The sequence below is a fragment of the Canis lupus genome, chromosome 30, assembly GCF_011100685.1.
Source record: "Canis lupus familiaris isolate Mischka breed German Shepherd chromosome 30, alternate assembly UU_Cfam_GSD_1.0, whole genome shotgun sequence".
NCBI classification, from domain to species: domain Eukaryota; kingdom Metazoa; phylum Chordata; class Mammalia; order Carnivora; family Canidae; genus Canis; species Canis lupus.
This window is the reverse complement of record NC_049251.1, coordinates 2,180,388-2,208,008: the sequence shown is the minus strand read 5'-3', so window position 1 is coordinate 2,208,008 and position 27,621 is coordinate 2,180,388. Positions and strand designations below refer to the sequence as shown.

At 43.9% G+C, this 27,621-nt stretch overlaps 1 protein-coding gene and 1 long non-coding RNA gene across 33 annotated transcripts in view; one reads left to right on the top strand and one right to left on the bottom strand.

Moving 5' to 3' along the window:
- FMN1 (formin 1) overlaps positions 1 to 27,621 on the bottom strand; it is a 433,671-nt gene that overhangs the window by 283,971 nt on the left and 122,079 nt on the right. For 29 of the 32 annotated variants that reach the window (XM_038579922.1, XM_038579921.1, XM_038579920.1 and 26 more), the window contains one exon: positions 11,532 to 11,649. The exons of the other annotated variants lie outside the window; for them this stretch is intronic. In XM_038579922.1, coding sequence (XP_038435850.1) covers positions 11,532 to 11,649 — 118 coding nt within the window. The remainder of the gene's footprint in view (positions 1 to 11,531; positions 11,650 to 27,621) is intronic. 32 annotated transcript variants of the gene reach the window in all.
- Positions 15,018 to 15,439, top strand: LOC106558056. Its single transcript, XR_005381413.1, has 2 exons — positions 15,018 to 15,129; positions 15,352 to 15,439. It is a non-coding gene; the product is annotated as an uncharacterized LOC106558056 (long non-coding RNA).

Genomic DNA, 27,621 nt, shown 5'->3' with positions numbered 1-27,621 from the left:
TAAGTGAAGGTCAAAAGCAGGTGAAATTAATCTATAATGTCAGAAATCAGGATAGTAGTTTCCTCTGAAGGAGGGTTCATTGTGGTTTACTGGAAGGGGGCAAGCTGGGGGGTTTTTGGAGGTAGGTAACGTACTATTTCCTGATTTGCATGTTCACTTTGTTTACAATTCAGAGCCATACACTTGAAATTTGATCTTTTTTCCACATGTATATTATACTTCAATAAAAACTGGCCTTAAAAGAGCGCATATACAGGATACAAAATCAATGCCCAGAAATCAGTGGCATTTCTATACACTAACAATGAGACTGAAGAAAGAGAAATTAAGGAGTCAATCCCATTTACAATTGCACCCAAAAGCATAAGATACCTAGGAATGAACCTCACCAAAGAGGTAAAGGATCTATACCCTAAAAACTACAGAACACTTCTGAAAGAAATTGAGGAAGACACAAAGAGATGGAAAGATATTCCATGCTCATGGATTGGAAGAATTAATATTGTGAAAATGTCAATGTTACTCAGGCCAATTTACACATTTAATGTAATCCCTATCAAAATACTATGGACTTTCTTCAGAGAGTTGGAAAAAAATCATCTGAAGATCTGTGTGGAATCAGAAAAGACCCCGAATAGCCAGGGGAATATTGAAAGAGAAAACCATAGCTGAGGGCATCACAATGCCAGATTTCAGGTTGTACTACAAAGCTGTGATCATCAAGACAGTGTGGTACTGGCGCAAAAACAGACACATAGATCAATGGAACAGAACAGAGAACCCAGAAGTGGACCCTCAACTTTATGGTCAACTAATATTTGACAAAGCAGGAAAGACTATCCACTGGAAGAAAGACAGTCTCTTCAATACATGGTGCTGGGAAAATTGGACATCCACGTGCAGAAGAATGAGAAACTAGACCATTCTCTTACACCAGACACAAAGATAAACTCAAAATGGATGAAATTTCTAAATGTGGGACAAGATTCCATCAAAATCCTAGAGGAGGACATAGGCAACACCCTTTTTGAAATTGGCCACAGCAACTTCTTGCAATATACATCCATGAAGGAAAGGGAAACAAAAGCAAAAATGAATTATTGGGACTTCATCAAGATAAGAAGCTTCTGCACAGCAAAAGAAACAGTCAACAAAACTAAAAGACAACCTACAGAATGGGAGAACATATTTGCAAATGACCTATCAGATAAAGGGCTAGTTTCCAAGATCTATAAAGAACGTATTAAACTCAACAGCAAAGAAACAAACAATCCAATCCTGAAATGGGCAAAAGACATGAATAGAAATCTCACAGAGGAAGACACAGACGTGGCCAACATGCACATGAGAAAATGCTCCGCATCACTGGCCATCAGGGAAATACAAATCAAAACCACAATGAGATACCACCTCACACCAGTGAGAAAGGGGAAAATTAACAAGACAGGAAACCACAAATGTTGGAGAGGATGTGGAGAAAGGGGAATCCTCTTGCACTGTTGGTGGGAATGTGAACTGGTGCAGCCACTCTGGAAAACTGTGTGGAGGTTCCTCAAAGAGTTAAAACTAGACCTGCCCTACGACCCAGCAATTGCACTGCTGGGGATTTACCCCAAAGATACAGATGCAGTGAAACGCCGGAACACCTGCACCCCAATTTTTATAGCAGCAGTGTCCACAATAGCCAAACTGTGGAAGGAGCCTCGGTGTCCATTGAAAGATGAATGGATAAAGAAGATGTGGTTTATGTATACAATGGAATATTACTCAGCCACTAGAAACGACAAATACCCACTATTTGATTCGACATGGAGGGACCTGGAGGGTATTATGCTGAGTGAAATAAATCAATCGGAAAAGGGAAAACATTACATGGTCTCGTTCATTTGGGGAGTATAAAAAATAGTGAAAGGGAATAAAGGGAAAGGAGAGAAAATGAGTGAAAATATCAGTGAGGGAGACAAAACATGAGAGACACCTAACTCTGGAAAATGAACAAGGGGTAGTGGAAGGGGAAGTGGGTGGGGGTTTGGGGTGACTGGGTGATGGGCACTGAGGGGGGCACTTGGCAGGATGAGCACTGAGTGTTATGCTATATATTGGCAAATTGAACTCCAATAAAAAATAAAATAAAAATAAAATAAAAGAGCCCATATATAAAGTTCAATAGCACCACAATGATCTCAATTTATCTGTACAATAGCTATTTACAATTATCATCACCATCCTCACTTGTATGAGGATAGCAACTGGTCACAGCTACTACAAGGCAGAGAGCCAAGCTCCATGCTCAAGTCCGCGTGATGCACAAACTCATGGCACCGTCAGCAAAGGTTTATTTCCAAACTTAGGACTGTCCTCAAGAATTCCCTGGTCAGTTTCTGAGTTCACTTTTCTCATGAGATGTTCTCACTCTCTTATCCAGTGTCTCCCTTTATCTGGAGGGAAACACTCAAGAGTTTAAACATTGAAGGCTCGTGTTTTAGTTATTTCTCTGAGAGACAGTAATTTGGTCTCTCTGCACAGCGGGAAAAGTTTTACAGTTTTGTGGCTGCCTTGTCTTCGCTGAGCTCGGTGATGGCTGTGAGAGGAGGACAAGAGGAAGGAACCAAACGGGCTGCAGACGGAAAGGTATGGTGGCGAGCTAGAGGGGAGGATGCTGAGGCAGGGCCTGGAGGGGCTGCTTGGTGAAAGAACCAGAGGAAGAACACTTGACAGCTGCAAATAGATGGAGATTTGAGAAAGAGAAGAAAAAGGAACCACCTGGATTGGTTTTTAAGGAAGAAGAAAAATATGCAGAGGCATATGTAAAGATGTGTCATAGGATATGGTACAAACTTAATTCTCATCTTCCCAAAAGAAGCCTCGAAGGAGATTTGAGTCCTTGTTTTCTCTGTGACACAATAAAACTACTGATACATACAACCATTAAAATAAAAATGTTTTTTTCAAGTAGCTCCTAAAATTAAACACATGTATACATACTGTGTACATTAGCACATAAACTGTGGCCCAACAATGAGCTCCACTTGAACTCTGCAAGAATCTGCAAACCAGAGCATTTTTTTTTTTTTTTTTATTTGTGATAGTCACAGAGAGAGAGAGAGAGAATGAGGCAGAGACACAGGCAGAGGGAGAAGCAGGCTCCATGCACCGGGAGCCCGACGTGGGATTCGATCCCGGGTCTCCAGGATCGCGCCCTGGGCCAAAGGCAGGCGCCAAACCGCTGCGCCACCCAGGGATCCCACCAGAGCATTTTTTAAAGCATTTTTATTTGCTTTGAATAGCTTCTGTGAGCCTTGGCAGCATTAAAAATAATATTAAACCTCCTCTTTTTAGGCATCAAAAAGGCAACATGAAATGATCCAGTCAATTTTTGTGGCTATGAGCTGGTAGGGTACACCTACAACCTCCTTTATTATTCAGATTGACTCACTCAGGTCCCATCTTTTTTTGGTTTTTTTTTTTAAATAACCATCATAATTCTTAAGTGCTCCTGGTCCCCATGTGTTTTTTTCCCCCCATGTTTTTTGTTTGTTTGTTTGTTTGTTTGTTTGTTGGATCTTTAAATGTCAGTACATTGGCAGGAGAAAAAAAAATTCATCACTCTCCAGCCCCTCCCTGACTTGAAGCAGCCATTCGTCTCTTCCCATTGTAATTCCAGCTCTTATTAATTATGTGTATCTTTCAGGAAGTCATAACCTCTTTGGCTCTCATGCGGAAAATGAATACAATGAACTAAATGATTTCTAAAGTGTTTGCAGCTCTCAGTTTTCAATATTGTATAATTTGGGGTTCTATATTTTAATCTCTTGTTCTCTTGTTTCTACTCCCCCCACCAAGCTAAAGTCCGGGAACACAACATGAAATTCCCAAGACCCTGGTCCACATTTTGGAATTCCCATTGCTTCTGCTTTGTATCAAACTTTTGCTCTCATTTGTGTTGGAAGAATCTATCTCCCTCCCCATGGCTCCCAGCTATATAGCAAGTAGAAGCCCAGCACACATTCTAATCACCTCTCATTCCCTAATATACTCTATTTTCTTTTTTTTCTTTTTTTTTTTATACTCTATTTTCTATAGCCACAAAATGCAAGACTTTTCTGCTTTGTAGTCTGTACAGCTTCCAATTTTCTGGACTATCACCATAACTCCATCCAAATGATGGTGACATGTCACAAAGGCCTATAAAATACACAATGAATAAACCTATTGCCTAGGTCGTGAAAGAAGACACCTGGGATCATTTATCTAGATTCAGGACATTAAAGGAAAATATATTCATAGCTAATGCAGCCTGTCAGCTATGAATGGAGAAGTTTTTTAAAGTACAGCAGGCCAATAAAATAATATATATATAGCTCTTTCTGGTAAGCAAGGATGTCTGACTCACCAGGAAGCATAGCAAACAGCTCTATCCTATATAACCAAGGGAACCAAAATTAGAAACAAACCAGAAAGTAGGCAGATATTTATTAAGTTGAAGGATGGGTTATTTCCCTATCTGAACCAAAATACTTTAAAGAGGGATGTTCCTGAGCTACTCCAAGATGGTATGAGTAAGCCCTAAGAAATGCCACATGCGTTGACAGCTTGCTCACTCGCAATACCATAATGGCACGCTAGGTTGGTTCTCTCTCTTCTACTAAAGCTGCGGTGCTCACTCTCAGCAGGGCAGTCCATATGCCATCCCCCAGCCCCAGGGCAGGAGCTGCAGCCAGTGGAGAGAAGAGTTTTCCAGATGTATATTGGAAGAGAAACCAGAAGGGCATAGTTCATCTTGTTTCAGAAAAAAATAAGTGCTCTTTTCTTCTGGGTATTTTCTCCTTCCATGGGTAATTAAGTCACTGCCAGTTTCCCAAATACTACCACTTTAATGCACAATACCATTTTAATGTAAAACTCACAAATATTAACTTCATTTCCTCTCAGGAGGCTAACGCACACACCATGATAATATGTTTTTACATTTCTTAATAAATAATTAGATATTTCGGGTCATCCTTCATAACATAAAATAGGAGATGAGCAGGAAAGGAAGCCCAGCTCTGGGCTGAGCTTCTACATCAAAGGTTCTTCATCTAAACCTGGGCAGGTGGGGGAGACGGGGAGGGGGCAGGGGGCAAGTCCAGGGATAAAGAGAGTCTATACGCAAAATTAACTGCAGTGTCTTCTTCCATGGCTTTCTATCTTTGTTAGATTTTTAAAGAAACCTCAGAATATTCACAATCACTAACCAGAGTGAAATAGAGGTAAAGTTCCCCTGGTATCAGCCGGTCAGTCAATTCAAAATGCAGCCTTCACTCAGTCCAGCCATGGCCTCAGAGCTGGTATTACTTGAACCACTAGATTCTCAGGAATGCATTTGACTTTTAGGAAAAATGAAATCACGAGATGCATATAATATTTTTTTAAATAATATGCCTAGGAATATATTTAGAAAAAAATCAGGCAATATTTTTTACTGAGTCAAAAAAAGAAAATTTGAATAGTTTGAGAAGATGTGTTCTTCTCAATAGAACACATAGAATAGGGGATCCCTGGGCGGCGCAGCAGTTTAGCGCCTGCCTTTGGCCCAGGGCGCGATCCTGGAGACCCGGGATCGAATCCCACGTCAGGCTCCCGGTGCACGGAGCCTGCTTCTCCCTCTGCCTGTGTCTCTGCCTCTCTCTCTCACTGTGTGCCTATCATAAAAAAAAAAAAAAAAAAAAAACACATAGAATAGAAATACTAAGCATTTTCAAGATCTCCATTCTCATTTCTACCTTCACATTAATTCATAAGTTAATGCAATTCCAGTAAAAATCCTAAATGGATCCTTTTGAAACCAGGGCAAACTAATGTTTTCTGGAAGAATAAGCAAGCCAAAAACATTTTTTTTAATTGCATAAAAACGAACAGATTCTGAAATGCTGGAATTATTAAGACACCCATACAAAATATAAACACAAAGACAACAGAAAGCCCTGAACAGTCCCAAACTTAGCATAGAGAGTAACTATGCTAGAAGCCTGTTGTTAAATTAGCACCTTGGGGGAGGGGAAAGTGATCTTAGATCTCTTTTTTTTTTTTTTTTTAAACTTTTTTTAATTTTTATTTATTTATGATAGTCACAGAGAGAGAAAGAGAGAGAGGCAGAGACATAGGCAGAGGGAGAAGCAGGCTCCATGCACCGGGAGCCCGACGTGGGATTCGATCTCAGGTCTCCAGGATCGCGCCCTGGGCCAAAGGCAGGCGCTAAACCGCTGCGCCACCCAGGGATCCCTGATCTTAGATCTCTGCCTCAAGCTATGCACCAAAACAAATTTTTGATATAAAATAGAAAGAAAGAAAAGTTAGGAAAAAAAAAAATCACTTGACCAATTTGAAGACATAGGTGATCTGATTAAGAGAGGTCTTCTTAAGCCAAAAAAGAAAAGTTACACATTAAAATGAAAATAGACTTGACTATACACAAATATTTAAAATGTTTTCACATTGGACAAGTTAAAAGCAAATGGTAAAGATGGAAACATTTTTCCAATGTTTGAAAAGTACTGTCTTCACACTGAATATATTTATGTAAAAAATTAACTGTGGCAATTAATATACATTGAAAGCATTAAGGCATATACTTTCATTTGGCAATTCTAGCACAAGAAATTTACCATAATTAAACATTTATGAACAAAAATATTTATAGAATTGTTATTTCCATATTACTTATACCTTAAAAAACTAAAGGTCTATAAATATAGCCAGGGTTAAAATGTAGTCAATAAAGAATAGAGTCACATTTTCAAGTGTGAAAAGCAGCCTTTATAAGATGATCAAAAAAATTTTGTAAGTATTCAATTCACATTGGCCTTTCACAATTCAAAATGTTGGCAATGGCTTCCCTACGAAACAGAATTATAGAAAGTTCCTTTTGATTTGTGATATTTCTGGTTATTTCCAAAATGTATTATTCTACTTAGTAATATATGGAAACATTTAAAACTTAGAGAAAATCAGTAAACAAACTCTCTACACGAAGATAAAGAAGGTACTCACAGAGCAAGGCTCTGAATGATGGGCATCATATTTTCTAAGAATCGATCAAAGCAGAAGACATAATCCTCCCATGGGATAAAAAAGAGAGCTTTCTCTTCATGCTATTGTATTAGAACCCTGTGTGGTCAGGTGTGATGGAGATAAATGTGCGCCAATTCTCCATGTAGACTGGGGAGATTTAGGAACTTCTCTAACCTGGAATCTGCTGGAAGTATAAAGGTGCTGGGTATCCTATATGTGCTGCTACAGATCCACACTTCCCCCTTCCGTGCCCTATTCTAGGGCCTGCAGTCCTAAGGAATGACATAAGATGGCTGAGTCCTCAGATTTGTCTTTGGACTTGGCCCATGGGAACGATGGCAGGAGACGAGACAAGACAAAGAAGAGACTCAAGCTATTTATTTAACAGATCCTTTCCAGTCAAGACACCATGGATCAGCTGTATCCCTCTACTCAAGGCCACAGCTCCTGCTGGGCAGCCCTAGCCATACCACTCAGCCTCCCTCTGAAATTCTGGGTTTCCCCAGGGGCTTCTCCTACCCTTGACTCCTCCAAGTCTAGGGTTTTAAAAGTTTCTATTAGTAGTGCCAGATGCTACTCCAGCTCTTAGTGCTTTTCCTAAATGCTACCCCTACCTTTATAAAGAGTTTCTAACAAACTCTTGATCAAATCATCCAGTTTGAGTTGGGTCTCCTGATTCTTGGCAGAACCCTGGTTGATAAACGTAATTCTCCAAAAATAAATAAATAAAATAAGGCTAAGTGCATTTACACTTCACAAACCAAAAAAAAAAAAAAAAAAAAAAAAAAAAGTGACATGCTATGGCTTAGAAAAATTCATTCTTGTTTGAGATAAAAATAAGTTTAACCCTATATTAATGTTATGATTCAATGATTCTATGATACCAAGGTCCTTGTGCTTTCCAGTTTTTTTGTTTGTTTTGTTTTTTAAGTCTTTGGGCAAGTTACGAACCCTTATATAACCTCACCACGCACAGAATAGTATATTAGAAGAGAAACAGCAGGGAGAGAACAGTAGTTATCTATTTCTCACGAGAGAAACTGCTTTGGCCACATCAAATATAAAGGTAGACATTTTTCTTAGGTAGCCCCTTGTATGTTTTACAACACACCTTTTCATATTGCTCTGATTGAGTTTTACTTTGCCCCAAGCTTCAAAAGCTAATTAAGTTTACTGAATCCAGATATTGCAGCATAGTAAAGTGGTATGGACTCAACAGAAGTTGATGAACCATTTAAGGATCTGAAGAGCCCACTGAAAGAGATTCCTCCTAAAAAACAAGATCATCCCACATCCTGTTTCAAGAGCCAACTCCTTACCCAAAGAAAGAAAGACAATTCTAAGAAGAATATGACGTCTGTCGAGATGCCTGGGTGGCTCAGTGGTTAAGCGTCTGCCTTTGGCTCAGGTCGTGATCCCAGGGTCCTGGGATCTCCCCTGCAGGGAGCCCACTTCTCCCTCTGCCTGTGTCTCTGCCTCTCTGTGTCTTTCATGAATAAATAATAAAACCTTTGAAAAAAAAAAAAAAGATTATGGGGTCTGTCGATCAGAATGTCTCAATTCCAAGTGCCAGGAACAGGGCACGGGGGTGTGTGGGGAGTGCTCTCTCCACTCCAAATTATTGTGAGGCATCCCAAACACAAAGAATTGCAGAGATAATACTGTAAGAAAGCACAGCATGGGAGATGGGAGAAAACAATGCACTTTCATTTGAGCAGAGCAATTCAGGAACAGTGAGTTAAAACAGGAGCCCCTCACTGAGTTGAAGAGGTCAACTCCAGCACCAGTGGCAAGGCTCTTACATAATGGCTCTGATGGGTGCCGGTGATTCTTTTAGCTGGCACATCACCAAGGTTCCAAGAGCTCATACTTTGGTAGTAGAAGTGTCCTTGATGGTGAGTGCAGTGTTATCAGAAAGGCATTGGAGGCTCTGGTGGGCCAAAAGCTTTATCTGCCAAGGGAGATAGTTACAGTGTCAGCAGCTACAGATGATGCTGGTGGTTTTAGAAGTGGCAGAGAGCCTTCTTAGCAATGGACAGCAACAACAGTGGTCAGCTACCCTCATACGGCTAAGAGAACTCCAGAAGCCATAGTCTAAAGGGACAAGTTTTCGGATATCTGCTTTCTTTTTATCCTTGAACAAAAGGTGAGTTTACAGTATTAGGTGATCTCTTAAGCCCTCAGGAAAAAAAAAAAAAAAGCCATTGAATAACAAACACTGTATAAAGGAAAATCTAAGCAATGGCAAGTCTAAAGTGGCTGAGGGCAGCACAAGGACAATGTGGGACTCGTGATGAAAAACACATTCTTTTTCCCAGCTCTGCCAAGGACTGGGCTTAAATGTTGATAGCAGAGAAGTTCAACAATACACTTAAAATAGGAATGCTAGATTCTTGTATACCCCAGGAAAAATAAAGAACACTGAAGATATAAAAGCACAAGACTTCAAACACCTTGAAATATCTTGAATCTAATTTCACTGTTTCTTTGCACTCTGCGGAGTGGCAAATTTTGTATGTTTCCCTAAAGGCAAGGAGGGAAACCAGTGGAAATACCACAAAATGCTTTAAATAACAAACCAAAAGTTTTCTCAACAGCAGTTTAAGAAAATCACAGGGAAAATGTTAACTTTCTCAAAATTAGCAACTTTGATAATTAGCAATAAATGATAAGGGAACCCTCCGCTGATATCAAGTAATAGGGTAACAATAGGTTTACTGCAGGCATGGGGTATCTTATGTGACACCCACCAAAAGGACATCAGAATAGGGAGCACCTAGAAGGCTCTGAGGGAGCTGAGAACCAGACCTGGGAGGATGGTAAGGAAGTACTGTCACTCATTGGGAACTGGCTGGGGACTTGGATGCCTTCTTCAGACAACAGCCAGCCCTCTCAGTCACTATGCTATCATAGTTCATCCAGCAGCACTGTTGTTATCTGTCTTTCCCTTCCCCATCTTATCCCAGACCTTAGAAAGCTCTGAGAATACATAGCATGACAAGCAAAGACTGGGAAAGCCACTGACGAGGTCAACTACCTCATCTCGGGTATTCCTCTGAGCTTCTGGAAATGGACTAAGGAATCTCTGTAAAGGTGTAAATGCCCCCAAAATATTACCTGAAGTGGGTTGAAAAACCATTTTTGACAGTTAGTTAACTTCTCTACTCAGCAAATGCTCATCATGACAAGGAAGACTACCATGATCTATTGGTAGGAACAAGACTTAGCTCACAAATACAAACCAGGAATAAGAACTCACAGTGTTCTGGTTTTGTATTAAAGCAAACTTCAGAACTTTTAATCGTTCAAACTGTGACAGATCATAAGAACTTGATAGGTGGTTCAATGATTGCAACTGCAAGCACTCCAATTTTGGAAAAATCAGCTGTGGGTAAGAACACTGGAACAGCAATACATATTTTTTTCACTAAGGCTATGATACTTTCCATTCTGTAAGTCAAGCACTGCAGAAAAAAATGCTGTGAAGTAGTAGGTGTCTTGGGACGGTCAAAAGTCTGCAATCGTGTAAACAGAGGCTGAGAGCCATCAGGTTGTACATCTGAAGATTCATTTGCCAATTCAACATGCATCTGTGTTCTCAAACACTGAAGTAACTGACCATACTGCAGAAAACCCACATATTACTAAACCAGCCCAAATTTGATCCATTTATGTCTACCAGTGAATAGGAACGGAAAACATTTTTCTATAAATGGTTAGGCCAATCTTCAAGGACACCCATACCCCAAGACAACCAGCAACATACAAGGCTGCATAGGTAATCTTCAAATATCAGGAGGAAAACAGGTTTCACCGGAACTGCATAAACACATATATTCATTTCAGATATACCATGCTCTTTTTTTTTTTTTTTAATTTCGTGTGAACATTTCAGTTAGAGTAAAAAATCTTGATGCCCATTCCATTTTAATATATTCAAGCAAAGCTCCTGGGAAGGTTTCCAGAGAGTTAGATTGCTCTAAAATTGGCCATGCATTAAATAAAGCTTTGTCTACAAAAGGCCAAAGAGTAACCGATACAGGCTCTGTACATTCACTCAGCACAAGGTTCCCGTAGCTCGAAAGCATTCTCAGAGACAGACAACAAATCAGATCGCAGCTCTGGAGAATCATTCTCTGCCTCTTCCAGCAGCCCTGCCAGCTCACAACAGGACAAGAGCCCACCACCTGCTTCCTGAGGAATGTGTAATCCACCTCCTCTGTTCCCCAAAGGTCCTCCTACTTTACACACGGGCTGCCCTTCATTCATTCCACAGCCTTCACCTTTCATCTCTAAGAGATTCATTAATGATAACTGCGCAAAGGTTCTCTTGAACAGCACCACAAAAAAGAAAAGCCTTCAGCCTTACATTTTGCAGTGAAACACACACTCAAATCTGGAGAGTACCGAGCCAGCCACTAAAAGCCACTGCAGCAAAGGATTCTTTTCCATGGGTACCTGGCTTCTTTTCACATTACCTGCTTCGGTGTACTTCAATCCCACTTTTTCTTCTGTGTCCTTTGTCTTTGGGGGTGGCCAGACAGCTTGGAGTCTGCCTGGAGTCCTATCGTCCTGCTCAGTGGGGCTGTGGTCAGGCTGTTGAAAAAGTAGGTAAAGGAAAGAGTATATTACATGAAATGTGGCCAGGGCGAATTAATCCCTGAAACATGCTAACCCTAATTCTAAAATTAATTTTCATGGCCAGTTGCCCAGTGCACTCATTCACTGTAATTGAAACATTGCACTACAGAGTGACCCTTTACCACAAAGGTAAAGTAATCAGTAAGGGTGGAAAAAACAACAATATAAAACAAAACAAAACCCCCTGAAGGCCAAGTATGATACAATTAATAGATGATGCTTATAACTTTTTCTTTTTTAATCACAAACTCTGAGCTGAAGATACAGATATAAATGTTCTATAATCAGGTATGTTTATAGGAATGATTATACATGGGTCTCAAACAACTCCAGGATTATTTATAATATAAAGACTAGTTTTGCATTTTCCATGAACATCAGCTGTAGGTCAAGATACATTTCTCTAAGCACTCGACACTGCTGATTTTTTTCTTTCCTTTAAGTAAATGATATAGCCTTCATATTGAAGCCATTTTCATAGGGGTTGATTTTTACAACTAGGAGAATGCTAGATTGTGTTTAATTTTCAACTACATTCTAAGAATGTTTCCAAAAGATTTTTAAATTTTTAACACCTTAAATGATCAACTACACAAGAGGGAATGATAACTATATGCTGAGATTATACTAAAATTCTACTGTTCTTATGAATGTTTAAGATCTACTGGCAGGTTGTTTGCTAGTCTTTGTAAGTGACCTGAATTGATTTTCTTACTAGTAACACTAATTCACTAATGAGGTGGTTACCATGTGCCAACTTCACTTACTCTACAACTCCTGTGTAGGTAAGGGTGATGATTTTCTTCATCTTGTAGATGAGAGGATGGAGGCTCAGAGGTGATCGAGGTCAACCCAGTCAGTAAATGGCAGAGTTAGAATTAAAACCAGGTCTTGTTCCAAACCCGGTGATCAGGATGCCTTATAACCAACATGGAACATTTTTATCACGTCACAAACTCATATTTTGCCAAATGACAGGCTTTCAAAGTTAAAACGGAGTTTCTGCAGAGTTATAATTAAGAGGTAAGGGAATGTGGACTATATCTCCCCATTGCATTGCTTCCTTGTGTTGCTTAATTTTTCACAAGAACATCTACTATGAGGGGCGCCTGGGTGGCTCAGCTGGTTAAGGGTCTGCCTTCAGCTCAGGTCATGATCCCACGGTCCTGGGATCAAGCCCCACATTGGACTCCCTGCTCAGCGGGCAGCCTGCTTCTCCCTCTCTACCGCTGGTATTCTCTCATGTTCTCTCTTTCTCTCAAATAAATAAAATGTTTAAAAAAAAAAAAATCTATCAGTGTTTAAACTCAGCGACAGCTTCCCCTTTCTACCCACACATCATTCTGTATATCCCTCTTAGAACACTCCAGAAAAATACAAGGAAGAAAAAAGTCGCTCGCTTGACTCCTCACAGGGACGATTTGATCCTAATCCTCTTTCACCTACAAGACACTCGCTAACAATAGGTCACTGGGATTCACTTTGACAGGAAACCTGAAAAAGCAATACGGCAGCATTGCACATTGCGACAAAATACGTAACCCAATTCTACATACGCTTTTGGACTCGGGGGGACCATCCCCTGGCCTTGACCTGGATCTTTCAAACACAGCTCTGAGAGACTCCTTCTCATGCTTCATCTTGCGCTTGAGAGCCTCCAGCTCTGAGGTGTCAGCTGTGGGCCCCTTTTTGGGGGGACGAACAAATATGGCTTTGAAGGCCTCCAGGGCTGTCTCTGGAGGCTTGGGCTTCACCTCTCCCCCCTGGCTTTGGACTCCGGTGGGGCCGCCCTGGCTCTCCTGGGCAGCACTGCAGCCCACCTCGTCCTTCCTGGGCGGCTCAGGGTCCTCTGCCTTGGGCACGTCGAGGACGAACAGCTGGGAGAGCTGCTCCAGGAGCGTGCGCGCGGCCCTGGGCTCCCCGGCGGGCTCCCCGGCGGGCTCCCCCGCGGGCTCCCCGGCCTTCCCCGCCTGAGGCCCCGCCTGCGCTAGGGACTTGTGAACGGGCTGCGTCAGCTTGAGCCAGGCCAAGTCCGCATCCTTCGGTCTGACCTCGGGGATGGTCTCCCCGGGCCCCGCCGCAGCCCCCCTCCTGAGCACGCGCAGCCCGCTGAAGAAGGCCGGGAGCTGGAGCGGCCTCTCTCCCGGGGCTGCCTGCGCCGGCGAGGCGTGCTGGGGGCCGCCGGCGGGCACGGCCGGGTCGCTGGGCGCGGGGAGGACGGGGCCCCGCTGACCCCCGGCGCGTCCGCTGCGGGGGCTGCGCCCCGTCCGAGGGCCCCCGGCGCCGGGCTCCGGGCCGCCGCCCGGGCCACACGCAGTCCTTCGAGGACCGTCGGCGCGGGGCTCGGCCGCGGCCGCCTCCGCAGCGGGGCCGGGCTCCCCGCAGGCTCGTGGCCCTCCCCCGGGCTCCGGGGAAGGCTCCGGGGCGAGGCCGGGGGCCCGGGGCTGGCGGCCGTCGCTGCCCCCTTCCGGCCGCCGCCCGCCGCCGTCGTCCGAGTCGGAGTCGCTGGTGGTGCTCACGAGGGTCCCTCGAACCAAGGTGGCGCCGTCTCCGTTCACACTCGGGGCGCCGAGCGGCAGCCGCTGCGGGGCGGGGGGCGCCGTCCCTGCGTCCGCTCGGCCCTGACCTCCCTGCGACCCCGGCCCCGCGTCGGCCCCCGCGGTCCTGCCGTCGGGGCCCAGGTCGGGCGGCCCCCGGGCCTCAGCCGGCGGCGACCCGGAGCCGGAGCCGGAGCCCGAGCCGGAGCCGGAGCCGGAGCCGGAGCCGGAGCCCGAGCCCGAGCCCGAGCCCGAGCCCGAGCCCGAGCCGCCGCGGGGGCCCCCGAGCGGAGGCCCCGGCGCCCCCGCGAAGCTGTGCAGCGCCCTCAGGGCGGCGTCCTCCTGGCCGGGCCTCGCAGACTGCGGCGTCCTCGCGGAGCCCAGCAGAGCTCGCGGAGGGAACTTGCTCGGGGCCCACGGCGCCGCCTCAGGCCTGGCTTCGGCTTCCCCGGGCTCCGCGACGGCCCCGCCGCCCCGCGGGGGCTCGGCGGCGCGCTCCATGTCCGTCGGGCTCCGCGGGTCCTTCCGGTGCGTGCGGGGACGGCGGGGACGGCGGGGACGGCGGGGACGGCGCGGCGGGAGGGGGCCCGGACGGCGCGGGCCGCACCCCCGCTGCACGCGCACCGGGGAGCCCGCCCTCTGGGACTTCCGCGTTTATTTCTGCGGACAAAAGGGGTTTTGTCGCGCGGAAAGTCATCCCGGCCCAGGACCGCGCTGCGGGCCCCGCCCCGGTGCCTCCCGGGGGCCCGCGACTTCCTCCCCGTGAGCGCCGGAGACTCGGGCAGGGGCGGCGGCGGCGGCGGGCGGACCCTGCGGGCGGACCCAGCGGGCCCTGGGCCCCCGCGCGCCGGCACCCCCGGGACTCAGCGGGGAGCAGCACAAGAGGCCGGACAGGCTGGTGAGGACCCCCTTCTGCCGTCTAAAGGTCGGCGGGCAGCCGACCCCGTCCAGGCCGGACCCAGCGGCACACCCAGAGGCAGCTGCTCACAAAGCCCAGAGCAAAGAGATAAAAGAAAGAGATGACCTCAAAATGCCCAGAACTCTCAAAGGCAGTAATTTACTGCTCTTGAAGCTTTTTTTTTTTTTTTTTTTTTTAATCCTTTCTTCCGCTTCCCTGCAGGTTTCATCTGGAATGCAGATTTTGGCTGCTGGGGCCAGAGAAGGAAAAAAAAAAAAAAAAAAAACCAACACAACTGGTTTCAGATTACTGCTGTTTTCGCCCTGCCCCAGTGTCTCCCTGCTCGGCAAACAGGTACTCAGGCAAGCACGCCCACCACGCCCAGGGGCCACCAGCCTTAGGCTGCCAGAGTATACAGCGGGCGGCAGGAACGATCACCCTCCACGCACTCTGTGCCAACCTTGGGCTTCTGCTCCCCTGGCTCTGACTTCCTGGTTCCCTCAGGAGTCCTGGTGGCTGAAGGGCACCCCTCTCTGCTTCAGTTATCCAACCAACTAAGTGAAACCTGGCATGATACGAGGTAGCACCCAACCTGCCTTGTAGAGCAAAGCAAATTCAGCAAAGGTCCCCACAAAGCCACATTCCCCTAAAGGGCGAAACATCTGAAAGGTCTCTGTCAGGTTTTGATCACGGACCCAATTTGCCTAAAGCAAGAACAGGACAGACAAAATCAGCACCAAACATCAGCTCAAGGTAGTTTCCAGCACTCTGGTTATGTACTGGGAACCCGGCGACCAAGAACGTGCAAAAGCTGCAGCTCTGTTTGCTAGCTGCACAGCTGCCTCTTGGGCCGGTTCCTGCCCTGCTGAAGGTCTCGGGGTGTCAGCAGGCATTTAGTAAGCACCTGGGATGGACAAGTAAGTTACGGTGCAGCTCAGGACAAACTGCCTTAAAACTAATCACTTGGCTCTCAGAGTGTTAACACAACAGAATTGAGTGTTAAACACAACAGCAATTTATTCTGCAAAACAGAAGCAGTAGCCACGAGCAGAGCAAAGCAACAGCCTGGCTTGATCTGCATCGGAGAACGGCTGTGAATATCATGCTGATGACTTGAATCACATCCCCCCAAAGGTATTAATACTGAGAATTCTGATTGCAACACTTTTCCAGCAATGCATTCAAAAAGAAGTCCTCGCACCAAAAGGGTACACATATAATATCCCACCAACCCCTACGGGAAAATGAAGACCTCACTTCCTGATCCCTGATTGGACCTTGTGTCTAAATGGAGACCTGCGCCTGACGCTAGGTTTGGGATTATTAACTAGGGCACACTTAACCAAAAGGCCACCACGGCACAAAACTCCACCGGCACCACTTAAGCCTTAGAACAGCTTCCTGTCCAGAGGAAATGCCTATAGATAAAAATCAGACTTCTGATTCTTCAAGCCTGAGGAAAAAAGGAATCACCCCCACCAGATCATAAGATCAGGGTTCTTAAGAACTACATAGACCACCCAACACAGGACTGTGGGGAAGAGACATGACACCTACTTGGTGTTGTCCTTTATAACTGAAATGACGCTCTGTTTTCTCAGACCTAACTAATTATTGATTTCCAGATAAGTTTCTGAGCTGGCTTGTGTACTTGTCCCAGACAAGACATGCAATCTTCTAGACTCAAACACAGTAAGAGGCCCTCCCCATTCAACTCTCCTTCATTTATGAAGCGTAACTCTATTACAAAAAATGTGTTCCTACAACCACCATTATTAAGCACCAACTATGTCTGAGGCTCTGGGGATATAGAAATGAAGAAAACCCTAGCCTTCCAAGTTCATGAAACATTGAGTCTAATAGGGGAAATCAGCTAAGAAAGAGGTGACGTTGGGATCCCTGGGTGGCGCAGCGGTTTGGCGCCTGCCTTTGGCCCAGGGCGCGATCCTGGAGACCCGAGATCGAATCCCACATCGGGCTCCCGGTGCATGGAGCCTGCTTCTCCCTCTGCCTGTGTCTCTGCCTCTCTCTCTCTCTGTGTGACTATCATAAATAAAATAAAAATGAAAAAAAAAAAAAAAGAAAGAGGTGACGTCATATTCTTATACTGTAGGTATTTTACACCCCACACTGTCTGAATAACAACAGGTAGACATAAAACAGTTCTGAATGAAAGCGAGCAGGGACTGTCTAAATAGGAAGATGAGTAAGAAAGAGCAGCCTGGTAATCCAAATAGGTCTTTGAAGATTGTCTCTCAGACCATGAGAAATGTTACTATTGCTGGTCATTTAAGGAACTGAAAAGTGTTTGACTGTAATGTTCAAATAAGAAGCCTGTAATCATAATCATAATTTTTAATCATTCCATTTTATGTGTACTTATGTATTTATTTGATTTTTTCCATTTAAATTCAATTTGCCAACATATAGTATTACACCCAGTGCTCGTCCCTGTCAAGTGCCCTCCTCAGTGCCTGTCACTCAGTCACCCCATCCCCTGCCCACCTCCCCTTCCACAATCCTTTGTTTCCCAGTTAGGAGTCTCTCATGGTTTTCCCCCTCTCTAATTTTTCCCACTCAGTTCCCCTCCTTTCTCCTATAATCCCTTTCACTATTTCTTATATTCTCTGTATGAGTGAAACCATGTAATGATTGTCCTCCGATTGACTTACTTCACTCAGCATGATACCCTCCAGATCCTCATCCATTATTTCACCCAGCCTCCAACCCACCTTCCCTCTGGTTACCATAACTTTGTTCTTTAGAGCTAAGTTTGTTAGCTCTTTCTTAGTTTATATGTCTGTCTCTTTTTCCTTTGCTAGTTTGTTTCTTAAATACCAAGTGAGTGAAATCATATGGTATTTGTCTTTCTCTAACAGACTTATTTCACCTAGTACTATGCTCTCTTGCTCTACCCATGTTGTTGCAAATGGCAAGATTTTATGCTTTTCTATGGCTGAAAATATTCTGTTGTATGTATACACAGCACTTCTTCTTTATCATGGACATTTGGGCTGCTTCCATATCTTGGCTATTGTAAATAATGCTGCAATAATCATTGGGGTGCATATATCCCTTTTAGTGTTTTTGTATTGTGTGGGGGGGGAATACCCAGTATTGCGATTTCTGAATTGTAGGATAGCTCTATTTTTAACTTTTTGGAGAACCTCCACACTGTTTTCCAAAATGACTACACCAGTTTGCATTTCCACCAACAGTGCAAGAGGCTTTCTTTTTCTCCACATCTTCCTCAACACTTGTTTCTTGTGTTACTGATTTTGGCCGTTTCGATAGGTGTGAGGTGATATCTCACTGTGGTTTTGATTGGCATTTCCCTGTTGATGAGTGATGTTGAGCATCTTTTTGTGTGCCTGTTCGCTAGCTGGATGTCTTCTTTGGAAAAATGCTTGTTCATGTCTTCTGCCCATCTCTAACTGGATTATTATTGCTTTTTGGGTATTGGATTGTATTGGCTCTTTATGTATTTTGGATAGCAACTCTTTATTGGATATGGCATTTGCAAATATCTTCTAACATTCAGTAGGTTGTCATTTAGTTTTGTTGATTGTTTCACTGTGCAGAATTGTTTTATTTTGACATAGTCCCAATAGCTTATTTTTGCTTTTATTTTCCTTGCCTCAGGAGACATATCTAGAAACATGCTGACCAACACAGAGACATTACTGCCTGTGCTCTTTTCTAGAATTTTTAAGAAGCCTACAAATTTGATCTTACTTGATTGGTCTTGAAAAATGAGTCTATTTAATGCTTTAACATTTTCAGGAGGAAAAATAATCACTTCACCTGGACATCATTTATCTCAGTGTCTTATTCTGTGATGCATACTTATTAATACCTACTACACAGGGATCCCTGGGTGGCGCAGCGGTTTGGCGCCTGCCTTTGGCCCAGGGTGCGATCCTGGAGACCTGGGATCGAATCCCACGTCGGGCTCCTGGTGCATGGAGCCTGCTTCTCCCTCCGCCTGTGTCTCTGCCTCTCTCTCTCTGTGTGTGTGTGTGACTATCATAAATAAATAAAAATTAAAAAAAAAATACCTACTACACAAAACCAGTAAGAGCCAAGACTTTCTCCTTTACAACCTCCCCTGAATCTCTTTTGTTCTGTATGGGTCAAAGGCAGGCCACCCTCCATGGACCACTCTGGCATGAAGATTATTTTGTTTTGAAGGCAATTGAGGCTTTGCAGGCTCAAGAGAAGCTTTTGCCCCTCCCTTAAGTACACAGAAGAATCCATATTGGGGATTTTCTCCAGAAGAATGGTTATTACCAGAGATAAATTTTATCAGAGTGACTCATCTATATTGTAGGACAAACATCTAGTTACCAAACATCTGTTCCTATTGCCCTGTGAATTGTGTTCCTTTCCTTTAAACTCCCAGACCTCCACCCCCTTCTCCTTAGTTTAGGATAACATATATACCTAATTTTGCCTATCTTTGGAACTTCCATGTCTTTCTGGATTCTCTGTATGTATGAAATTAAATTTTATTTTCTCCTGTTAATATGCCTCCTATTTGATTTTTAGTCCAGGTAGAAGGGGACAGGAAACTCAGGCTCCTTGACACTTCTAACCTCACCCTTAAACCCTGTAGCTACACCTATGCAAGAGGCCAGATTAAAGTGATTCACCTTAGACAACTAAGTCAAAACAGCATTTGACCCATGTGATGTTCTTTGTAATTATACATTTAAAACAATCGGTAGAGGAGGAGGGGCAAGATGGCAGAAGAGTAGGGTCCCAAAATCACCTGTCTCCACCAAATTACCTAGATGACCTTCAAATCGTCCTGAAAATCTACGAATTCGGCCTGAGATTTAAAGAGAGAACAGCTGGAACGCTACAGTGAGAAGAGTTCGCGCTTCTATCAAGGTAGGAAGACGGGGAAAAAGAAATAAAGACACAAAAGGCCTCCAAGGGGGAGGGGCCCGCGAGGAGCCGGGCTGAGGCCGGGGCGAGTGTCCCCAGGACAGGAGAGCCCCGTCCCGGAGACGCAGGAGCTGCACCGACCTTCCCGGGCGGAAAGGGGCTCGCGGGGAGGTGGAGCAGGACCCAGGAGGGCGGGGATGCCCTCGGGCTCCCGGGGACACTAACAGACACCTGCGCCCCGGGAGATGCGCCGAGCTCCCTAAAGGCACGGGGGACCCGGAGCAGCTCGGGGGGGCTCGGGGCGGCTCCGCGGAGGGGGCTGCGGGGCGGGAGCAGCTCGGAGGGCTCGGGGGCGGCTCCGCCGAGGGGGCTGCGGGGCGGGAGCGCGAATCCAACAGCGCAGGCTCCGGAGCACGGGGCGCCGGGACACACCCAGGATCCGGCCTCCCCCGGGACAGGCAGAGGCCGGGAGGGCCCAGGACAGCGAGGACGCTCCTGCCCCGAGCTGAGCAGATCAGCGGCCCCGCCCGGAGCCTCCAGGCCCTGCACACGGAGAGCTCCGTGGTTACTGCGGGGGCTGACTCCAGGGCTGCAGAGCTGGCCCCGCCACTGCGGTTGTTCCTCCTGGGGCCTCACGGGGTGAACAACCCCCACTGAGCCCTGCACCAGGCAGGGGCTGAGCAGCTCCCCCAAGTGCTAACACCTGAAAATCAGCACAACAGGCCCCTCCCCCAGAAGACCAGCTAGACAGACCAGTTCCAGGGAAGTTAAGGGACTTAAAGTACACAGAATCAGAAGATACTACCCCGTTTTTTTTCTTTGTTTGTTTCTTTGTTTTTGTTTTTGTTTTATGGGGTTTTTTTTTTTTTTTTTTGGCTTTTTGATTTCTGTCTGCTTCCCCCACCCTTTTCTTTTTCCTTTCATTTTCTTTCTCTTTTTCTTCTTTTTTTCTTTTTTCTTTTTCTCTTTTCTTTCCTTCTTTCTCTCCTCTCTTTTTTCCTTTTCCCAATACAACTTGTTTTTGGCCACTCTGCACTGAGCAAAATGACTAGAAGGAAAACCTCACCTCAAAAGAAAGAATCAGAAACAGTCCTCTCTCCCACAGAGTTACAAAATCTGGATTACAATTCAATGTCAGAAAGCCAATTCAGAAGCACTATTATGCAGCTACTGGTGGCTCTAGAAAAAAGCATAAAGGACTCAAGAGACTTCATGACTGCAGAATTTAGATCCAATAGGGAAGAAATTAAAAATCAATTGAATGAGATGAAAAATCCAAACTAGAAGTCCTAACGACCAGGGTTAACGAGGTGGAAGAACGGGTGAGTGACATAGAAGACAAGTTGATGGCAAAGAGGGAAACTGAGGAAAAAAGAGACAGACAATTAAAAGACCAGGAAGACAGATTAAGGGAAATAAACGACAGCCTGAGGAAGAAAAACCTATGTGTAATTGGGGTTCCCGAGGGCGCCGAAACGGACAAAGGGCCAGAATATGTATTTGAACAAATCATAGCTGAAAACTATCCTAATCTGAGAAGGGAAACAGGCATTCAATCCAAGAAATAAAGAGATCCCCCCCCTAAAATCAATAAAAACCGTTCAACACCTCGACATTTAATAGTTAACCTTGCAAATTCCAAAGATAAAGAGAAGATCCTTAAAGCAGCAAGAGACAAGAAATCCCTGACTTTTATGGGGAGGAGTATTAGGGTAACAGCAGACCTCTCCACAGAGACCTGGCAGGCCAGAAAGGGGTGGCAGGATATATTCAGGGTCCTAAATGAGAAGAACATGCAACCAAGAATACTTTATCCAGCAAGGCTCTCATTCAAAATGGAAGGAGAGATAAAGAGCTTCCAAGACAGGCAGGAACTGAAAGAGTATGTGACCTCCAAACCAGCTCTGCAAGAAATTTTAAGGGGGACACTTAAAATTCCCCTTTAAGAAGAAGTTCAGTGGAACAATCGACGAAAACAAGGACTGAATAGATATCATGGTGACACTAAACTCATACCTTTCAATAGTAACTCTGAACGTGAACAGGCTTAATCACCCCATCAAAAGGCGCAGGGTTTCAGACTGGATAAAAAAGCAGGACCCATCTATTTGCTGTCTACAAGAGACTCATTTTAGACAGAAGGACACCTACAGCCAAAAAATAAAAGGTTGGAGAACCATTTACCATTCAAATGGTCCTCAAAAGAAAGCAGGGGTAGCCATCCTTATATCAGATAAACTAAAATTTACCCTGAAGACTGTAGTGAGAGATGAAGCAAAGGATCTATCCAAACAGAGTACTTAACAATCCTCAATATATATGCCCCGAATATGGGAGCTGCCAAATATATCAATCAATTAATAACCAGTGTTAAGACATACTTAGATAATAATACACTTATACTTGGTGACTTCAATCTAGCACTTTCTACACTCGATAGGTCTTCTCAACACAACATCTCCAAAGAAACAAGAGCTTTAAATGATACACTGGACCAGATGGATTTCACAGATATCTACAGAACTTTACGTCCAAACTCAACTGAATACACATTCTTCCAAGTGCACATGGAACTTTCTCCAGAATAGACCACATACTGGGTCACAAATCGGGTCTGAACCAATACCAAAAGATTCGGATCGTCCCCTGCATATTCTCAGACCATAATGCCTTTAAATTAGAACTAAATCACAACAAGAAGTTTGGAAGGACCTCAAACACGTGGAGGTTAAGGACCATCCTGCTAAAAGATGAAAGGGTCAACCAGGAAATTAAGGAAGAATTAAAATATTCATGGAAACTAATGAGAATGAAGATACAACCGTTCAAAATCTTTGGGATGCAGCAAAAGCAGTCCTGAGGGGGAAATACATCGCAATACAAGCATCCATTCAAAAACTGGAAAGAACTCAAATACAAAAGCTAACCTTACACATAAAGGAGCTAGAGAAAAAACAGCAAATAGATCCTACACCCAGCAGAAGAAGAGAGTTAATTAAGATTTGAGCAGAACTCAACAAAATCGAGACCAGAAGAACTGTGGAACAGATCAACAGAACCAGGAGTTGGTTCTTTGAAAGAATTAATAAGATAGATAAACCATTAGCCAACCTTATTAAAAAGAAAGAGAGAGAAGACTCAAATTAATAAAATCATGAATGGGAAAGGAGAGATCACTACCAACAGCAAGGAAATACAAACGATTTTAAAAACATATTATGAATAGCTATATGCCAATAAATCAGGCAATCTAGAAGAAATGGACGCATTTCTGGAAAGCCAGAAACTACCAAAACTGGAACAGGAAGAAATAGAAAACCTGAAGAGGCCAATAACCAGGGAGGAAATTGAAGCAGTCATCAAAAACCTCCCAAGACACAAAAGTCCAGGGCCAGATGGCTTCTCAGGGGAATTCTATCAAATGTTTAAAGAAGAAACCATACCTATTCTACTAAAGCTGTTTGGAAAGATAGAAAGAGATGGAGTACTTCCAAATTAGTTCTATGAGGCCAGCATCACCTTAATTCCAAACCAGACAAAGACCCCACCAAAAAGGAGAATTACAGACCAATATCCCTGGTGAACATGGATGCAAAAATTCTCAACAAGATACTAGCCAATAGGATCCAACAGTACATTAAGAAAATTATTCACCATGACCAAGTAGGATTTATCCCCGGGACACAAGGCTGGTTCAACACTCGTAAAACAATCAATGTGATTCATCATATCAGCAAGAGAAAAACCAAGAACCATATGATCCTCTCATTAGATGCAGAGAAAGCATTTGACAAAATACAGCATCCATTCCTGATCAAAACTCTTCAGAGTGTAGGGATAGAGGGAACATTCCTCAGCATCTTAAAAGCCATCTACGAAAAGCCCACAGCCAATATCATTCTCAATGGGGAAGCACTGGGAGCCTTTCCCCTAAGATCAGGAACAAGACAGGGATGTCCACTCTCACCACTGCTATTCAACATAGTACTGGAAGTCCTAACCTCAGTAATCAGACAACAAAAAGACATTAAAGGCATTCAAATTGGCAAAGAAGAAGTCAAACTCTCCCTCTTTGCCGATGACATGATACTCTACATAGAAAACCCCAAAGCCTCCACCCCAAGATTGCTAGAACTCATACAGCAATTTGGTAGCGTGGCAGGATACAAAATCAATGCCCGGAAATCAATGGCATTTCTATACACTAACAATGAGACTGAAGAAAGAGAAATTAAGGAGTCAATCCCACTTACAATTGCACCCAAAAGCATAAGATACCTAGGAATAAACCTAAACAAAGAGCTAAAGGATCTATACCCTAAAAACTACAGAACACTTCTGATAGAAATTGAGGAAGACACAAAGAGATGGAAAAATATTCCATGCTCATGGATTGGAAGAATTAATATTGTGAAAATGTCAATGTTACCCAGGGCAATTTACACGTTTAATGCAATCTCTATCAAAATACCATGGACTTTCTTCAGAGAGTTAGAACAAATTATTTTAAGATTTGTGTGGAATCAGAAAAGACCCCGAATAGCCAGGGGAAGTTTACAAAAGAAAACCATATCTGGGGGCATCACAATGCCAGATTTCAGGTTGTACTACAAAGCTGTGGTCATCAAGACAGTGTGGTACTGGCACAAAAACAGACACATAGTTCAGTGGAACAGAATAGAGAATCCATAAGTGGACCCTGAACTTTATGGTCAACTAATATTCGATAAAGGAGGAAAGACTATCCATTGGAAGAAAGACAGTCTCTTCAATAAATGGTGCTGGGAAAATTGGACATCCACATGCAGAAGGATGAAACTAGACCACTCTCTTGCACCATACACAAAGATAAACTCAAAATGGATGAAAGATCTAAATGTGAGACAAGATTCCATCAAAATCCTAGAGGAGAACACAGGCAACACCCTTTTGGAACTCGGCCACAGTAACTTCTTGCAAGATACATCCACGAAGGCAAAAGAAACAAAAGCAAAAATAAATTATTGGGACTTCATCAAGATAAGAAGCTTATGCACAGCAAAGGATACAGTCAACAAAACTAAAAGACAACCTACAGAATGGGAGAACATATTTGCAAATGACCTATCAGATAAAGGGCTAGTTTCCAAGATCTATAAAGAACTTATTAAACTCAACAGCAAAGAAACAAACAATCCAATCATGAAATGGGCAAAAGACATGAAGAGAAATCTCACAGAGGAAGACATAGACATGGCCAACAAGCACATGAGAAGATGCTCCGCATCACTTGCCATCAGGGAAATACAAACCAAAACCACAATGAGATCCCACCTCACACCAGTGAGAATGGGGAAAATTAACAAGGCAGGAAACCACAAATGCTGGAGAGGATGCGGAGAAAAGGGAACCCTCTTACACTGTTGGTGGGAATGTGAACTGGTACAGCCACTCTGGAAAACTGTGTGGAGGTTCCTCAAAGAGTTAAAAACAGACCTGCCCTACGACCCAGCAATTGCACTGTTGGGGATTTACCCCCAAAGATTCAGATGCAATGAAACGCCGGGACACCTGCACCCCGATGTTTCTAGCAGCAATGTCCACAATAGCCAAACTGTGGAAGGAGCCTCGGTGTCCATCGACAGATGAATGGATAAAGAAGATGTGGTTTATGTATACAATGGAATATTCCTCAGCCATTAGAAACGACAAATACCCACCATTTGCTTCAACGTGGATGAGACTGGAGGGTATTTGCTGAGTGAAATAAGTCAATCGGAGAAGGACAAAAATTATATGTTCTCATTCACTTGGGGAATATAAATAATAGTGAAAGGGAATATAAGGGAAGGGAGAAGAAATGGGCAGGAAATATCAGAAAGGGAGACAGAACATAAAGACTCCTAACTTGGGAAACAAACTAGGGGTGATGGAAGGGGAGGAGAGTGGGGGGTGGGGGTGAATGGGTGACGGGCACTGAGTGGGGCACTTGATGGGATGAGCACTGGGTGTTATTCTGTATGTTGGCAAATTGAACACCAATAAAAATAAATTTATTATTTAAAAAAATAAAATAAAAAAATAAAACAATTGGTACCCAGGGGCACCTGGGTGGCTCAGTCATTTAAGCATCTATCTGCCTCCAGCTCAGGTTATATCCCCAGTGTTTTGGGATTGGGGCTCCCTGCTGAGTGGGGAGTCCGCTTCTCCCTCACCTTGCCCCCCCCCAACCCCTCAGCTGCTCACTCTTATGTACTCTGGCCCTCTTGCTCTCTCTCTCAAACAAATAAATAAAATCTTAAAAAAAAGTGATACCCAACTACTTGAAAGTGAACACATATTTGAGTGTAGAATTTACTTGTAGTGAATTCTCCATGTTTCTCCCATCTCACCATCCTCTCAGACTGAGGCTGAGGGCAACTATACCTCATGATAATAAAATCAGTCTAACAAACTGATACCCAGTGAAATAAGCCTAAAAGAGTGCAACAAAAGAGGCACATCACCGGAGGGCAGTCAGTAGAACCCAGCTTCTTGGATCTCATAAAAAGGAATGAGCATTAAAAAGCATTTTTAAAGTCAATTTGCAGAAATTGGACATTGCCTAAAAGAAAAAAATCTCCTAAAGTCCTCCTAACCTCTACTCTTCGAAGCCGTACCCCACATCATTCAGTTTAGATAATTCCTCCCTCCCCCACATTCTCATAAGACCTCAGAAAGGCAAGGGAAAAGTGAGGCAAGTGAGATTAGTTTCATGGTGTTAGGCTACATGATTCTCCTCCTGTTTCTTTTACCCAACTTATTTCAAGTTCTGGGTCTGCTTTTAATGACTAATTGCTTCCAGCTTCTAAAGTGGTTCAACTAGCTTCATGTGAGGATTGCTTGAGAAAAGTAGAAAGGAGTTAAAATTACTAAGATTAAGAATGTAGAAACAATTTCTGTGGAAGAGAAGTTTAGACCAGTGGACTGGGGAGAGTAAGTAAGTAAGCAATGGATAAAGATGTGAGTGGGATAATGAATGGAGATAGGTTTTTGGGTTTAGAAAGGGTGTTTTAGTAAATGAAGTCTGATATGAATGGTGAGATCTGAGGAAATTATGACATCGCAAGCACTAAAAAAAAAAAAGACTTGTTAAATAAACAATATCCTTTGAAAGGAGTTTAGGATTCTGAAAGAATGTACGTAGAATCAAATTGCTGGGAAGCTGAATGGGATTTCAGAAATATTAGAAATCAACTATTTCAACATTCTTGTTTTAAAGATGAAGCCACTTGAAGTCAAGAGAAGCTAAAGAATTGGTACCAGTTCATACTTCTCAGGTGCAGCAACAAGATGGGAAACAGGTATCCTAACTCCTGTGCACCTGCCATCTCCCTACTGCCCCTGGCCTGTGAGCTTAGCTTCTTCCTAAGAAGCATCCTCCTTAGGTTTTCCACATTTTCAAAATGGAATCATAAGGCCAAATAAAAGACAAAGCCAGAGACGACCTTAAACTTTTTTTTTTTTTCTTTTTTGACTTTAAACTTCTCTATATCAGCTTTGTGACATCTTCCCTGCCTTCTTGGTACAGCTTCCCTCTGCCCACTAACACAACACCCACACCAGCCCCTCTAGGTCAGCCTA